The 17,930-nt window shown below is 39.4% G+C and overlaps 1 protein-coding gene across 1 annotated transcript; it reads left to right on the forward strand.

Moving 5' to 3' along the window:
* The first annotated feature begins 868 nt into the window (after positions 1–868).
* On the forward strand, positions 869–9,220 carry LOC139694112 (major royal jelly protein 1-like). Its single transcript, XM_071592542.1, has 4 exons — positions 869–1,014; positions 2,160–2,391; positions 4,132–4,911; positions 8,912–9,220. The coding sequence occupies exons 1-4, from the start codon at positions 869–871 to the stop codon at positions 9,218–9,220; spliced, it is 1,467 nt and encodes a 488-aa protein (XP_071448643.1).
* The last annotated feature ends 8,710 nt before the right edge of the window (positions 9,221–17,930 follow it).

Raw genomic sequence — 17,930 nt, forward strand, 5'->3', positions numbered from 1 at the left:
TTTGACCAAGGAAATCGTGGAATTATGCACATTAAGGGTAAGTCCTTAACAGAGCGGATCAAAGTTTGTAAATGCAGACATAGCATCACACTACTCGATTTGAGTGTTGTTACGTCTTTAAATCTTTGATTAACTTTAAATCACGTTTCTGGATAACTTCAGTTTTACCCAAGCTTGGTTTGTTTTCCGGGCGCCAGATATTTTTTGAAAGGCGCCCAGTTAAAGTACTTGGCACTCATCACCTGAAATGAAGGGTTTTGAGGTCAAACCTCATACATCAAACTAACCTTCGTGTTTAATACTGATTTAAGGTGCAGACGAATTATTTTAGGATTTAGTTGTGGGCATGAGACGGTTGCCGGGTGGCAAATAATTTATGTCCGCGCAGCTCGGACTTTGTCACTTTTTTTTACACATCATCAATATTAATTTCCACCAGCATCATCATCATTATCAATCTTTCAATCCAAGAATTGGTTTTCTGAAGCCCTCCATACTTCTCTACGTGGGGGTATCGTTCTTAAGTAATTGTAACAAATAAACAACCAAGATATCTGGACATAATTTATTCTCCATGTTAATTGATAATTACGTTCATAATGTTGTAAATAAAGCTATTAATGTCGACTTATTTTGTTTCAGGAAACCGTAGATTGAAATAACTCGCAGTATGCAGAAGATATAGGCTCGCAGTGTGATTGAGTTCCTTCATTTGAAAGGTTAGACTGTCCCGCAAATGCACGATGAAATTATGTTTCTTTGTAGAAATGATATCCCGTCCAATGACGTATACTTGAGGTTATAAAGGAATTTACAAACTGGCCACATGTCTCTCACAGACGATCCAAGAAGTGGAAGACCATCAGTCATGGACGATGCTGCCAATGTGAAGAAAGTGGATGACTTTATCATATCAGGCCGAAGAGCATCCATCCAAATGCCCATGAATGAGACTGATGTTAGTTACAGCAGTGTGTGGAAATTTATTCACGGAGAACTGCACATGTCAAAGATGTCAGCACGCTATGCTCCGCGACTACAGACTCATCTCCAGAAGCAAACACGGCACGACCGGCAATCAAAACGATGTGGCTTTGAAATAACACCACATTAGCCCTATTCTCCCGATCTCAGCCCAAGCAAATTTTTATTATTCCCAGAACCCAAAAAGCCATTGCGGGGTCGGTGATTTGGCAAAGCAAAAGACATAATTCAAGAGGTGAAACAATGGTTTTCAACGCAATCTGCTTAGTTCTGCAATTATGACCTTCCAAAGGTCATGATACGCTGGGGAAAATTTATAACCTAGGGTGTTGACCTTGTTGAGGTCGTAAAAAATAGGTTTCCATCTAGCATATTTTGGTGATATCAACACTTAACGATATCCCTTCGTATTCAGTGCTAATGCCCTAAGCCCCTGATAGGTCTTCTGTTTTGCCTCCTTTTTGATTTGTCCTCTGTATTCGTATTCCTGGTCTTCCTCTCCAGATCTTACCTTCATTTACCCCTTCTATTATGTTTAAAACTGATTCATGGTGTCTCACAGTGTCTAATCCATCCAGTTCTTCTTCGCTGTAGAAGTCGCCCGTCCCTCTCCTGCTCTTCTACGAACTGTGATATCACCTTTGAACCCAATGTGGTAATTTCTTCACCATTTACCTTGACTTCTTTGATGCCCAATTCTTTTGCTACATTTATTGCCTCTTCTAAATATTCGCTGAATAATGCTGGCCAAATGTTCCATGCTTGTCTAACTCCTTTGTATCTTTTGGCTATCATTGTCTCTATTTTTCATTTGTTCGACTATGACCTGATTCTTGTAGAAGTACTTTATACTTGTAGATTATTCTTCGCTCATTGGAGTCCATTACAATTTTTCCAGTATCTTAAACATATTGTTTTATTTGACGTTGCTGAAGGCCTTTTCCAAGCCCCCGAAATATGTTTTTACAAAAAATATATATGAAATCGATTGAGTTCGCTTATTTTGCAATTTGTACGAGTTGGTAATATTTTTCGCCAAATTTAAAGTAATGCTCGTTTTTGATTTATTCGAAATGATACACTATGTAGTGCATTTCACCAATGATAATAGCAATTGCATGAAATTAATACAGTTATATTAAGTGATTGTTATTTTTTACATTTTTGATGTTTAGGTACATGGCCCATAGGATGGCCTCAACGTCCGCTGCGCTAGCCATCTCCACCTTTCAAGGTGTTTTCTTCACTTTCATTTACATTTTGGCAGTGGCGCCTGTTTGTGTTTCGAGCAGATATAACTACGAAGTTGTTTACGCTTGGAAGGTAATTGATTACAATTGGCCAAGCCCAAAAGACCGGGAGGAAGCCGTGGAAAATGGAGATTACATACCGAAAAACAACGTGATTGTAAGTATTATTAGATTAGCATGAAATTAATTCTAAACTCGAGATTCCATCTATATTATGTTCCCATATTTAACTTATTAAATAGAAGAAAGTTAAATTAATATTCACAAATCTCCTTAGAAATTAAAATAGACCTCTCCAGCCTGGCGTCAATTTTCCAGAATATTTGCTGGTATAATCCTTTATCCATAACTCAAATAAAATCTGGAAGAGAGTCGAGAAAATACAACAAGGGCGAGTAGGTGATTGATTTACACATCCAAGGGATGTAAATTTTCTAATTTCGAATGAAATCAAGACAAAAAACCTTAATTTTCTCAAATGAAAATGCCATAAAAGTATTATGAAAGATGAAAAAGATAATAGCATAAGCGTATTGCTTCTATGTTACACCATGATTCTAGAATTTTTACAAATACTCTCTCTTCTTAAGTCTACTCATTGAACTTTGTTTCATCTTTCCAAGTTTTGTGACAAAAATAAGAATTGAAACAGCCGAGGCTACGTAAACGACTGCCAGGATAGAGTTCAGGGCACTATTTCAAGGGATGAATCACATGGCGACTCGATTTTTGAGGAAATAAACGAAATGAGAAAGGTCTGTGAAAGAATGGCGGATTTTGACCAAGAAGGGATAAAATTACACAGTTGGATTGTCAATGGAAAATAATAATGGCAACACTATCACAGTTATTGCATATCCTCGACCCGTATTCCTTATTTTATCAAGATAAACTTTTAGAATAGGATATTACTTACGGGTCTTTCGACATTTAAAGGAAATGCAACAAAAATTAATTAAATAGACAGTAGTAAAAATCTTTATGTCCAATACTTTCTTACTAAATGACGACGTTACAGAGCTTCCAAGAAAGTGCGAGAGATGCCACGACAGTAACTTTAACTAAAAATGTCACAATTTCAGAATGTAAAAATAATTCTCCTCAACCGGGATCTGACCCGGATCCCTCGATGTTCGGTCGAGTGCTTTGGCTAGTTAAACTACTGAGGTGGTTAGGTAACGAGCTGGACATCTGGATCGTGACTGCACAACTCTAAGTACTACGTTCAAGTGTTAATGACGACTGATGTAATTTATGTAACACCCAATCCTGTTATTTTGTTTATATATGTGATGTGAATACACAGAGTTTTTAAGCACTATTGTTGCTTTTTAATAGGTTCTCATTAATTCTTAAAACATGCTCTCAAACATCTTTTGAACAAGTTTAGAAGCGCTGTGTTGGACTGTTTTTCCCGAAAAATGAATTAATACTATTAAAGCAAAGCCGGGTGGGTGCTATTATGTCTACGCCATAATAGCTTATCAAATAATTGCGCAATTAATATCAGTTTTTCTTGAAGGTATAACGTATATCTGTACCAGTAACCTACAATCCCTCTGGAGGTACTCCTGCACTTCCATAAGATCATGTACAGTATAAATCTTGAACCTTTCATACCGATTTCTGTGTAAACTAAACGCTGCTTTTTTATTGCATTTGATGAGGTGCACTGAGGAACACAAATTGGTGTTCAAAATATAAGTATACAGAACATATACTTGAGAATCCGATTTAGCCTCCTTAAACGAACTCATATCCTCACAATCAGTGTGTTCACTATAGGAAAAATATTTCAATGATAAAGAAGGGTAGAGAGAGAGAGAGCGATCGAGAAGAGTTTTATTTCTTATGCAATCTAACTCGCGACTTGTTCTACCCTATCATTTTATTATAGTCTGGAGTCAAAATTTGGGAAGACCGAGTGTACGTCACGGTTCCTCGTTTGGTCCCCGGAGTCCCATCCACTCTCAACTGGGTCCCATGGGTGCCGGCTACCGAATGGAATCTTTACTCCAAAAAGGAGCCCTTGTCGACACCCTTGACGCCCTTCCCCTGCATGGAAAGCCAGAAACCCGGTGACTGCTACGCCATCCAGAACGTCCAGAGCATGGAGATTGACCCACTTGGCAGGATGTGGGTCCTGGACGTGGGTAGAAGGAATCTAATGACTCCAGTTCCGGACAACAAGTGCAGTCCGAAGATACTCATCCTCGACCTGAAAAATGGAGGCAAACAGTTGCGCATGCACGTATTTCCGGAAGAAGTGGCGTCACGGAATGACAGTTTCCTCAATGATCTCGTAGTTGACGTAAACGGCAGCCCGGACGGTTCCGATTGGTTCGCCTACATTTCGGAATCCGGGGGTCCTCCAGACCGCGGTGGAGCCATAGTGGTGTATGACCTGAAGAACGACGAATCGTGGAAAGTAATCGACCCGTCCTCAATGAGTTTCGATCTGTCGGCCTCGACGGCACGGATTGGAGGCCAGACGGCAAAGCTCATTTTTAACGTCGACGGGATTGCCCTCAGTCCCGTGGGGAAGGAACAGAGTTTCGTGTACTACTGTCCTCTGGGCAGCTTGCACCTTTACTCCATCCCCGCGAGCGTTCTAAGGACGGTGAAAGACCAGAATGTCACCCAGTACGTCCGGGATCTCGGCAAGAAACGCTCGCAGGTAAAAAAAAATCGGTTTACCCTCCTAATGACAAATACGCATGGCCGTAATAACTCTCGCGCAGCTCGTTATTTCTTTGGAGAGATATTCAGCAAACGGTTGGATTAGAGTTCAAATCCAAAATAAAATGATCGAAAATAATACCTGTGGTGCACGGTTGGTGCAAGTGCAAGTACTTTTGACTTGGCCATTAATTCAAGGTTCGTTGAGTGCATCCCCATGAAGAATTATTGAAAATTTTCCTATTTCCAGGAATTAAATTTTAGAATGTATATTCAAGAAACCGACAAAGTTTTTCATAAAAAGTTATCAAATACTAATGCACACATATTAGTTGATTCATTCACGTGCGGAAGGGAATCCACATACTTTTTTCCTCTCAAAATTATTATTAATAGGTAGTCAACCGTTTTCTATAGGTTTTGAATGATTTCTCACAAAATGAACACCCCTTGAATTCCTTAGTATCCCCTAACAAGACGCAGCCTAACATCCAACCGTAAAATAATTTATTCTTCAACTACGCAAACATTTTATCTCCCTCTATGTCCAACATCTTTATCCGTTGCCTACCGCTACGTCGCTTACCTAACGTTCTCCCCGTTGTCTCAGTTTTTAACATCCCATTTTCCATCAATAGACTTTGCATCCATCTTTCCTGCCTTCTTTGGATTTCTCTTAACAATCCTTTTTCCTCCCTCACAATCTCTAGTACATCTTCGTTTGCGTTCCCTATCGTGCATTTTAGATTTTCCATCCTTTTCCACGCCCGCATCTCTAAAGCACCCAATCTTCGTGCATTATCTTGCTCCAATTACCTTATTTCTGCGTCATATAAAACCATACTTCATATAAATGTTTTGATGAACCGTTTCTTAATACCCTTACTTAACGTCGCCGTCAGCAATTCCCTCTTCCCTGAGAAAGCTTCTTTGCCTAAGTCAATACTTCTTCTGATATCCCGATTACTAGAACCAAAGAACTTCCAAAATAGGTAAACTTCTCTATTTGCTCTAATTTTTTCCCTCCAATTTAAATCCAATTTATTCAATTGGTCGCCACCGAAATCTGCGAAACATACAAGTACATGATGATTGTATTCAATACTCCTCCCTTTTATTGATCTCATTACTGCTATGTCATTACTTACACCCCTCCATCCAACATGTCCATTCTTTTATTGGAGATTCTCAGTGTCACTTTAGTTGAGTGTGAAATTAAATTCATTTTTCTATATTTCTCGCGGCTGCTCTACCATTTTTGCGCTTGGATCAAACACCTGCCTGAAGGAATCTCCGCGATAATTTCTTCTCGCAAAAATCTTCAAATCAACCCTCAAAAATTCTGCCTTCCACTTTATCCTAATCCCTTCATTAGTTCAGCGGAGAAATTATCTGTCCCCGCGCCCTTTTTTGATTTCAAATCCCGTAATGCCTTCTTTTTCAATCTATCTCGCCAAAAAGTATGACTGAACATAAGCTATCCTCATCTCGTATATCAAAGTTCTTTTATATGTCTATGTTAATTTGCTGGGCTAATATCATTACCATGTAAATTTCCTATATTTTATCTCCATTTCTCTTGAATCTTACCTTATTCAATTAATAATTTTCCTGCCGTATCTTTATTAGAGCGCACGTATTTTTCCTTCTTACTTCATGATAGTACTTTATCCTTGCTGTACATCGAACCCATTCCACTCTTCCTTTTTAAACTGTCTTACATCACATTTCTTTCGTTTTATTCACGTCAACTTACTTCTGCTATGGTTTTTAAGCCAAATGTTCGTCCTGATTAAACAATTTCTCCCTCAAAACTCTTATTAATTTCTCCCCGCGCTCATATCTGGTTCCTAACCAGTAATCCCTTACCTCACTACCATCTCTCCCTTCACCTAACATATTCTAATTCCCCATCACTATGAACTGTTTCCCCCCAGGAACACACACAATTGTGGCCTCAAATTAATCGTATATCCCGTCGACTTCTTCCTCCCTATGATTGATCGGTGGCATGTATACCTAAACAATGACTTGTTGGTTCATCTTTTACTGCTACTCATAATATTCCATTAGTCGCTTGCTCTGTGTTTATTGCAATCCCAATATTTTTGTTCAATTCTGTTGAGACCTCTTTCTGGTTCTTTTCCCCTCCAACGTGTATTACCCTATCACTATCTTCCATCACGCCAAGGTTTCTGAGGAGAGAGGACTCAATTAGTATCTTAATAATTATTTTAGTTGCTATAAAGGATACACAACAGTCGAAGGTAGCCGTTTAATACCTTTAATTACGCTGTAAATACCCATTAATAATTACCATTTCATGCAGTGAACATCTTTATTGATTGAAGTAGTAGTAGTAGTATTTAGGGGAGAGGACCGACAGCTGAAGTCATTTGCGCCATTGGAGATGGACAGGAAAGGATGACGGGTGGAGAGAAACCCGACGTGGCATTGGCCTACTCTTTACGAAAGGCGCCAAGGGATCCGCAGCTTAACGTCCCACCCGACGGACGGACTCACTCAAAGTGCCCTCCACAAAGCACCTTAAGTAGGGATCGAGATACCTCTGAAAAATATTCAACACCGCTGGGATTTTAACCCGAGCCCTCTGGGTGGGAAGTCAGTACGTTGGCCACCGCACCAATACCGATCCCCTTCTTGACTCACGCTTATACTATTATCTGTTAAAATAGTTAGTGAAAAAGTACGTATATTAAACTCAAGATAATCTATGTAGTTGCGGGTATACAGGCATATTTTACTGTATATCATAAATTGATCCATGTATCTCTCTGCTTCTCCTTAAGTCTTCTTCGCAGTACCACTTGAGTTCATCTTGTACAATAAAGTCAGCAGGAATGCCATTAAAATACAACTTGTTCCAATAACCTTCCGCTCCCACCTCAACTACAATATGATCCCATATAGAGTAAATTAGTTGTCGATTTCAGGATTCTCGCGTCTCCCACACTACTAAAGAGAACATAAGAAAATTAAAAATATCCTGACTTATCCAAAAATAGCCGAGGATTGAGCGCGAACGAGGTCACACCTATATTTTCCAGTCTTGAAAATTTTAATTCCTAACAAAATTGTTGCAAATAAACTCCAATACAATTGTTGTCACGTTCCGTGTACACTTGTCAAATTTCATCGTATTTTCCTGTGCCTATACTACTCGTTCACATTAGCAACTATTGTGTCTATGCTATTAATTTTTTTCTTTGAACCTAACATTATTAGAGTTCGTAACCATTTCATCAGTAAGTATAAATATTTATTTTTGTTTGTGAGGTCCACAACGATATATGTATAATGTTCGCGATTTATATTTTAGCCAAATAACAATATTAGAATGTGTATTGTTTCTTTTTGGAAGCGTTCCTAATTAATTTTGAAACATTGAATCGTTTGACTCAACGATAGTTATTCGTTTGACCATCAACTTAAGACCATAAAAATATTTTATTCAAATAAAAATAACTCTTAATAATATGCAATGAGACGTCAAAATGATCGCTTTCTAGAGTTTATTTCTCGTTTTTCCAATTAAGTGATACCATGGATGTCACGAATTATTCCTTTCCCTTTGTCACTCGTTGTGGCGTTTTTTTCAAAACCCCCTGTTCCCCTTCGTGTGGCCACGTGATGTCCATTGTAGCAGGAGAGTAAATAGTAAAAACAAGAAGTTTTTCTTCCTTAGGAATGAAATGAATGTTTTTTAACTCAATCATGCATCATTCTGTATGTTTGACTGCATTTTAAGTGAGTATGCGTGCCAATGTATGCCAGTCCGCACTTTCATTTTCCACTATACATCCACGTAACCAAGAAGACTAGAATTTTATTCTATCGACCAAACCAAGAGATCGGTAACTGGTATGATTCTTATTTGGAAAAACATAGCATGTAGCGCAACACAGATTTAACTCCTTAACATTCTAATCTCCTTGCGCGTGACTGAACTAAGCAAAGCGTGCTCATTTCCCCTTCAGACGGACGGCATGATGATGGACAACAGGGGACAGCTTTATTATGGTATGCTGACCGAAGACGCCTTGGCCAGGGTGAACCAAAGGGACTTAATCCGGAGCAACGGTAAAAGGGTCAACGAAAAGGTGGTTTTGAAAGATCAGCGACTTGAGTGGATAGACGGGCTTGGATTCGACTGGACCAAACACCTGTGGTTCGTCACTAACCGCCTTCAAAACCTGCAGGCCAAAGCTGTCAAGACATCGGAAATAAACTACCGCCTAAACCGGTTCAATGCTAGGGCCATGTCTTACATGTATCCACAGCACTAAAACAAATAAAAGCAGAGAATTATGATTTAGAAGGGGAACAATTGGTTATTCACAATTTGGTAATTATTGACTTCTCTTCAGCGTCTTCTTCGATGATCCTGCCATCGATTGTGGATTGCAAGGATTTCGTGTGTTGACGAACACATAAAGCGCAGCCACTCAGGCTGGCAAATATCGTCGTTATAACTTAATATTTAGATTCCTCCACTTCGCAACTGAATCTGATACCTTTTCCAGGCCCCAATTAACTTCCCTGGGTATAAATTGCTATTGCCTACTGAGCCATCGGTGAAAACAGAATGGCTCACCGTCCTCTCCAATGAGATTCCAAAGAACAGAAAGCACGAGAGATGGGAAAATTAAAAGTAACAAAACTACGTTGAATACTCGAACTTAAAAATGATTGGACGGAAATTAGAACTCTTTTCGCCGCTTTCTGAAACTTTTTGGAGGGGTCACAGAGGATTTTCATTGTTTGGGAACTTTTTATGAAGCCGTGGTATTTTTATGAAGTCTTCCTCACAATGCAGCAATATCAAAGTGTAAAAAACATTCGCCTTCACCGGGATGCGAACTTGGAACTCTCGATATCCGGCCGAGTGCTTTTGTTTGTTAAACTTCCAAGGCGTTTTAAATGTCTATCGAGGGTTCCAAGTTCGAATCTCGTTCAAAGCGAGTGATTTTTAACGTTAGAAATTTTAGAATTTAATACTTGAGCGAATGAATCTGTTAGCGTTATTTTCGCGTGACCTCCCGAAGTTTCTTTAAATCCCATCCTCATATTTATCAAAAGCTGTCATTTTATGAGTATGTTATCATACACGCAGATTGTTAAATATTCCACTCTACAGAAGTCATTTTAGCCGAGAACTAAATGTAATAAAAATGAATGCCATGACCTATGGGAACCGTATTTAGATATTAAGTACCCTGCAAGCCACCGATAGGATGTATGGCAGCGGGTGAATGCACACTAGACAAATTTTGACCCGAATATGACCCTACCGCGGTCGGTTAATTTTATTCTGATCATTTTTTCGTGGAAAAAATGAGATCTTAAATCTAACTGCTCTACACTTAATATCTCTAATTTTGTTTACATAATCTCTCCTACCGTGGTACGATGGGGGGTAATAATACATTTCTAACATCACCGCTAAAGAGGCTTCCTTCCAATTCATACAATTTAAGTGACATCTGTAAGTACACTAAGGGGTCAATTGGAAGAATGACTAATACAAAACGCTTCATCAGAGCAAGGAGCCTACTTTACTTATCCCAAGACCATCGAGAAGAAACGTTTGCGGTGTAAGCTTTCTTATTACTCACAAATCTCTCAAAATGGAGCTTTATTAATGTCCAAGGACAAATTTAAGAATGCGTGCTTTAACGAAGATTACTTGCGAAATTATTTTTTTACGAAAGAAAAGAACAAGCAGAAAACGAGGAAAAAGTATCATTTATAAACTTAAATGTACCATTGTAGCGAAATCTATGCAGAGAAACGGGAACATCGTTCAAGCTACGCCTCGAGGAACACAAACTAAATCTTCGAAATGAAAATAATATTATATCCCATTTCACCAAGCAGCCATGGGAGGTGCGTCACACTAGTGAAATCTAAATCTATACTAGTACCCCGCGATCCATCAAGAGGGTTCAAGAAGTGTATAAAAAGTATCGGGAAAGTTTCGGAAAAGAGATGAATTTGAGATATTGCTACAATGCCTCAAAATTCTTCAAAGAAAATCCTTTAAGCGTCAACACACTTTTGCCAGCGGCTTTTTCACGACTCGAAGGCTCCCTGGTAGGCGGATTCCGGTAGGTTCCTTAGGGTACGCGTGCAAGCTTCTTTGACGGCACTTAAGAGTCCCATGGTGCTGTCCTTAGAGGGAGGATTTCACTTTTGGAAATAGGAAATAGACTGCTGGCGCTAAGTTAGATGGTAAGAGGGTTGGGGAATCGTCGCGATGCTACTGCAGTAGGTCTTCGCAAGCAGACACTCGACTCTGTCCAAAGACCTTCGGGAGGACGAGTTTAGCGTAGATCTTTCGCTTCGCCAAATTTTCAGTGATAATGGCGTGCATTGTCATCTTATCCATGCCAATACGATCTGCGGTCATGCGCACACCTAACCGATGGTCTGAAGTCAGCACTTCACGCACACGTTGCACGTTGTCGTCGGTTCTTGACGTCGACGGCCGTTCAGCGCGGGACTCGTCCTCCACACTCTCTTGACCATCTTTGAAGAGCTTGTGCTACTAAACTGCAGTTTGTAGCATACTTTCGTCGTTGTAGACTTGGAAAATTATGGCCAACAAATCTGGACCCAATTTCCCCTGTCCGACACAAAGTTTAATGGCGTACCACTGTTCAACCGTTCGTTGCATTTTCCACTTGCTATATATTTTTATATTTATTTATTTACTCTCATATATATATATATATATATATATATATATATATATATATATATATATATATATAGGAGGATAATCCCAGAAGTACCCGACCCAACAAAGAAAACACAAACATTGTGGATAAAAAATATATTTCATTTTCCACATAATCTCCTTTCAGCTCCATGCACTTTTCCCACCGATGCTCAATAAGTTCAATACGCTTTTTATAATAAGAACTGTCTTGCTCCTCAAAATAGCCATTAACTGCCGACATTACTTCTTCACGGTTGGGAAATATTTGACCACCGAGCCATTTTATCAAGTTTGCGAACAGAAAGTTGTCGGAGGAGACTAAATCTGGCGAATAGGGTGCATGAGGTAGCAATTCAAACTTTTATTCATGAATTTTGGCCATTGCAATAACGGATTTGTGAGCTGGTGCATTGTCTTGATGAAACAACACTTTCTTCTTAGCCAAATGCGACCGCTTTTGCTTGATTTCTTCGCTCAAACGTTGCAATAAGTGCGCATAATACTCGCCGCTGATAGTTTTATTTCTTTTTCAAGTTAGTCAATGAAATTATACCAAAAAAACCGACGCCATGACCTTGCCTGCAGATGAAACGGTCTTCGCCTTCTTTGGAGCTGGTTCTCCCTTTTGAATCCATTGTTTTGATTGTTCTTTTGTCTTGGGTGTGAAGTAATGGACCCATATTTCATCCATGGTTATGAAACGGCACAAAAATTCTGCTTTGTAGGTGTGAAACTTAGCTAAACACTCAACTGAAACATCTTCACGACACTAGTTTTGCTCGAGTGTGAGCAAACGCGGCACCCATCTTGCACACAGCTTTCTCATGTCCAAATTTTCAGGTAATATGCGATGTACCGCACTTTTTGAAATACCTACATTTCTGCTAGCTCGCGCACTTTCAATCGAAGACCATCTAGTATCAATTTGCAGATTTTCTTCACCGTTTCTGGAGTCGTCACTTCATTTGGTCGATGAATGCGATGCTCGCCTTGACAGCTCGTACGGCCTCGTTTTAACTCTGCTACCCAATATGTTACTGTTGTAAACGAAGGAGCAGAATCACCTGGAGTAGAATCCAGTTCAGCCTTTTATATTGGTTGGACTGAGGCCTTTCAAATAAAAGTATTGTGTCACATAACGATTACCAATTTTCTCCGTCTTCACAAATTTGCTGAAAACGTTCACTATTGATGGCTGCCAAACAATTACTAAACTACTTGGCACATTCAAACTTGAAGCATATGCTTTATAGATTGCGTACTTTCTAATACACTGATATTTTTCAAACAACTATCATCATCTCTAGGTCAGGTAGGGTACTTCTGGGTCTACCCTCGTATAAATTTTTGTACATGTATATATACAGGGTGCGGCGGTTATCTCCGGACAAATTTAAATTTGAATTCTCCGCCATTTTGTAGTTCCACTGGAGGTCGCAATTGGCGGTCTTAAAATCTATAGGCATCCAGTAAACAGTCATAACCTCAAAATGGCGTTACTTACACGTGCGGAGTACAATCGATGAGCCGCTATTATCGAGAGTGTTCGCACTGGGCCCAGTAAAATAGTTCGATTCTTCGGGTACCCCAGATCAAGTGTTTACGATATTGAGGCCAAGTATAATTCTTCGGAGAAGTCTGGGGAAGTGTTAGCTAAACCGGCGAGGAAACCTCAATCGAGGAAACGCGTGTCGAGAAGGCTCAGGCGCTAAATTTAGAGGACCCGGGGCGATCGCTGAGGAAATTGGCGTCGGAACTGAATGTTAGTGGACGAGCAGTGCGTCGGACGGTAGAGGACGATCTTCGATACAAGTCGTAAATAATGAAGGTGCGACACATGCTCTCTCAGGCTGCCAGAAAAAAGTGGATTGCTCGCTGCAACTTGCTATTATGTCCTCAAAAAATGAAGCTGCGGGGCGGATCAGATTCTTTTCAGATGAAAATATTTTCACCATTGACGCGAAGATCAGCCGGAGAAATGATTGCTGCCTCGTCCACAATCCCGAGGACGTCCCGATTGTTGCTCGAGCAAAATTTCCGGCTAGTGTTCACCTCCTAGGCGTTATGTCCAGTGAAGGTGATATCATGTCCCCACATTTCTTTGAAAAGGGACAAACTATCACAATGGAAGTCTATCAACAAATTTTGAAGAATGTCGTGAAACCGTGGATGGTAACTGTGGCCTAAATGCGTCTTTCAACAGGACGGTGCACTAGCTCATCGGGGTCATTTAGTCCAAAACTTGCTCTCAGATAAAATGAACATGCTCTGGTCAAAGAAGTTCTGGCCCCCGAATAGCCCGGACTTGAACCCCCTCGACTATTATGTTTGGAGTGTAGTCGAAAGAGTTGAGATAAGATAAGGCGAGGCACCCTTATTTAGTATCTCTACGTACCGCTATCGCAGCAGCATTCGTGATTATGGACAGCGCTGTTTTAAAAATTGCGTTCGATCGATTCAGGACAAGATTTGAGGCGGTAGTCATTGCAGCTGAGTAATGTTACTCTTTACAGATACTACTACTTGCATGTAAAAGGATTTTTATTTTCATTTGTTTTTTTAATAAATTTGCTTTTAAACAAAAGTTTCATTTGTCCATATTTAAATGCCGCACCCTGTGTCTCTATATATACTTATATATTTATTTATTTATATAGTAGCATGAAGCTAAAGTGATTTTTCGGGTACCAAGTCTTCCTGAGAAACCATAACCGGCACAGGGAAAGGAACTGGCCCCCCTACCCTGGTGTGTGAATTTTCACACGCCGTATAGGGCTTAGTACTGGGTGAACTCTACCATTACCTACTAAATCGACCTTCGGGTTGATTACTGTGTTTATGTTATAGTAGCATAACAGTTTTAATCTTCCTTTAAAAGGTGGAGAATTTGGTAAAATAGAATATGATTAAAATCGGAGTTAAAACTTATAAATAAAAATCAAAACGATCAATAAAGTTCGTATTTTTGAAGCAGCTACCCTTGAAAAAAAAACATACCATGAGAGCCCCTTGCGTTACCCATTTTATAGGGTGATTTCGCTTTTTATAATATTTGGAATGGAGAATATAATCTCTGGAGTGGGTTCTAATGGAGTTCGCAAGTGGAGCTTTCAGCGTACGCAAAAATTCACTCCCTGTGAGGACATGCGGGTTGCTCTCCAGCGGTTCAATTTTTACTGTTCTTAATAAATAAAAAAACGCATTATCCATCTCTCCGCGGATCGGCTTCAGACATAAGGGTAAACTTACAGAATATAGCACAAAATGTTATGCGTTAACTTTGGCTAACCTCAAAGGGAAACCTTTCTATAGACCACCAATAAATTAAGCATGGACCACATACGACAACCAGAGATTATTTATGGCAAAATTTAAAACATTTTATTAATGATTAGCGTTATCATCAGTTAAAATTTTTAAATAATAAGAATACATCCCCTTGTTTTTTTTTAACAGAATCAAAGTTACGTGATTTTTCGAGTGTCATATCTTTCTGGGAAACCAGAGGCAATACTGGATAAGGAACTCTTTCCCTCTAGCCCTTCCCCAGCCCCTAGCTCTATTCTCACATGTCAAACCAACCTTCGGGTTAATTACGGTAGTGGCACAGCGACAAGAGTGCACATTTGTTATCCCACGTTCAGTGATTTTGCATTTAAATACGAATCAGGCAACAAATATAACAAATCTAGGTTTTAAAGGCAAAGGCACCATTTCAATGAAGCCAGGTTTATTAAAAATAAGATAATACATCAAAAATCACCTTAATGGATTGAATACCAATAATAATAATACAGGTTGCCATTTGGTTAATGGAAAATATGTGTAAAAACCTCTTTAAAATCTACATGATATCCCTGCAAGCCGTAGCAAAGGCGTATAATAGGAGCTAAACGAAATTACAGTAGACCTTTCAATAATAATAAATGGGTAAAGGGGATTGAACTTAGATGAAAAAATGCAACTCTGTAAACAACTTTTTCTCATGATCTCACGAATGGTTCATTTTTGGAAAGAAAAGACAGGTTTTTAAGGAATTATCTCCAACAGCGGACTATCCGAAGCTTTTAAGTGATAGTACTGAAGAGTTATTGGAGTATTATCGTATTATCATTGCCTCGCTAAATGTGGTGGATATTTATTCCGAGTGAGCAATTACGTGTATACGTTTAGTTTATAATCCTTTCTACGCGCCAGTAAGCTGCTCTCATTTCAAGAACTCGTCCAGGACTATTTGCAGGTATTTAAAACTAGACGGATGTATTCAATAGGCAAACAGCTGTTACATGCAGAGCCATGGCAACGTTTAGAATGATAATGTCAGATAACTTATTGGTTTCAACCTAATGTTTGGTTTGAATGGTGGCGACGGAGCTCACTCAATAGTAAGCTAAACGACCTGTGACGTTCACACATTAGCCGGGTAAGGGTGCCAGTTCCTTCCGTCCTGTGTCGTCTGTAGTTTCCCTAGAACATCTGGCAGCCGGAAAATCACACAGCTTGGATAAAACTGAGGGTAACCGTATCCCAGTACACTACCCATTAGACTACAACGTCGCATTGAATTGTTGTGCAACATTAAATCAAATTTGACCTGTTACAGATATGGCACAATTTTTTTTTCATTCTCACTCACCTCCAATCTATGTGGTTCAAGCAAGTGTCTCAAAATTATTAGATAGATTTATTCAGCCATTGCACACTATTTGCTGAGGGACTGTAAAGAAGTTGACTTTCATCAAACGTATAGTTGGAATGTATAGCGATTAAAAAGTGAAGGAGTCGTGTTATTTTTCTTTAGTGAGATCTCAAATAGAGTATACGGCGAGTATATAATTATTATTATTATGTAATCTGCCAGTCAAGGTAGGTTTTGGTTGGAAACAACTACAATATAAATATTTTGCTTCTCCTTACAAAACACTACCCAACATCCAACTCTACAACAAGCCCCTCTTTATCTCTGTGCACTTCCTTCATCCCGTCCAATATCCCAGACCCTGAACTCGTTTGCCTAATATTCTCCCCTCAATGACAGTCTTCAACATCCCACCACCGGTCAATACCCCCTTCATCAACTTTTCCTGCCTCCATAGGATTTCTCCCAACAAACCCCTCTCTTCGCCCACCATACCAAGTACTTCCTCATTTGTTTTCCTTTCGGTGCCTTTCACCTTCCCTATTCTTCTCCATGCCCACATTTCAAAAGCCTCCAATCTACTTCTATCATCCTGATTCAGTGACTAAATTTCCGCGCCGTACATAGCCACGATCCATGTCAAAGTTTTAACGAGTCTTTTCTTAACTTCCTTACTCAACGTCCCTGTCATCAACTCCCTCCTTGTGAAAGCCTCTTTGCGTAGTGCAATTATTCTCCTTCCGTCCCTACTACTTTGACCATGTTGGCTCGTAATAACATTAATACTGTTGCTTGGAAATGGAGTCATTATTGCACAAGTTGGGAAATCTCCATCGAATTATCGCACGCTTTTGTTTTGAAAAACTGAACGGTCAGATTTCTTTCAATTGCATAACAGTCAGTGTCTTAAAAAAATTACGTTAGGTTGAATTTCACGCTTTTCCTCCAGCACTGAAGGCAAATGGTTGGAGGGAATTCAACCACCGTTTCAAAGGTCATTGGTAATATAGCAGCAAAAATATTTTTGAGAATCATCGTCAAGACTTCGTGTATTCATTACAGTTTGGATGAATTTTCCTGCGGAGAAAAACTGTTTTTCCTGACTCTATCATTGGATTTGACCTGATTTGGAGGATTTATGCTTGTTTTCTTTGGCTCATATATTGCACAAGTGTTCTGGAGTCTAATGATTTTTGGAAGGGGTTCAAATTTGAACGATTCTGCATGGAATTTAAGAATGGACATGAATTATTGACACACTTCGCCGACAAGCATGAAAAGGGAGATTTGCTAGGGTCTACTAATTTTGTAATCTGAATATTGAAATTGCACCTTTTTACCGTGCAAACCCGCATCCAGTTATCTAATATCGTTCGTCTATCAAGCACATGGCTTATTGCCGTGACTTTAAAAAAGATGTACTATTGAGTAGTTCATTTAAACTTCTTAATTCCGATATCTACGATATTTTACGACTCTTACTTGTTCATTTTTTTTTTACTCTGATTAAAATATTTTGTTTCCTCCAAAGTGAACTACCCCCCGTCACTGGCTAAATTTAAACCATGCCTCTGGAATGGTGCTGAATTTCTCTCCTCGTCTCTCTTTCCGCGATATTTGGCACAGTTGAGCTAAA

The sequence above is a fragment of the Hetaerina americana genome, unplaced genomic scaffold (assembly GCF_022747635.1).
Source record: "Hetaerina americana unplaced genomic scaffold, ioHetAmer1.1.p SCAF_5, whole genome shotgun sequence".
NCBI classification, from domain to species: Eukaryota; Metazoa; Arthropoda; class Insecta; order Odonata; family Calopterygidae; genus Hetaerina; species Hetaerina americana.

Excerpts from the sequence above, each read along its gene's own strand:
- LOC139694112 (XM_071592542.1), top strand. The coding sequence starts at position 869 with ATGGACGATGCTGCCAATGTGAAGAAAGTGGATGACTTTATCATATCA. Across the intron at positions 2,392-4,131 it reads TACCGAAAAACAACGTGATT|TCTGGAGTCAAAATTTGGGA; the intron begins GTAAGTATTATT and ends ATTTTATTATAG. Across the intron at positions 4,912-8,911 it reads TCGGCAAGAAACGCTCGCAG|ACGGACGGCATGATGATGGA; the intron begins GTAAAAAAAAAT and ends TTTCCCCTTCAG.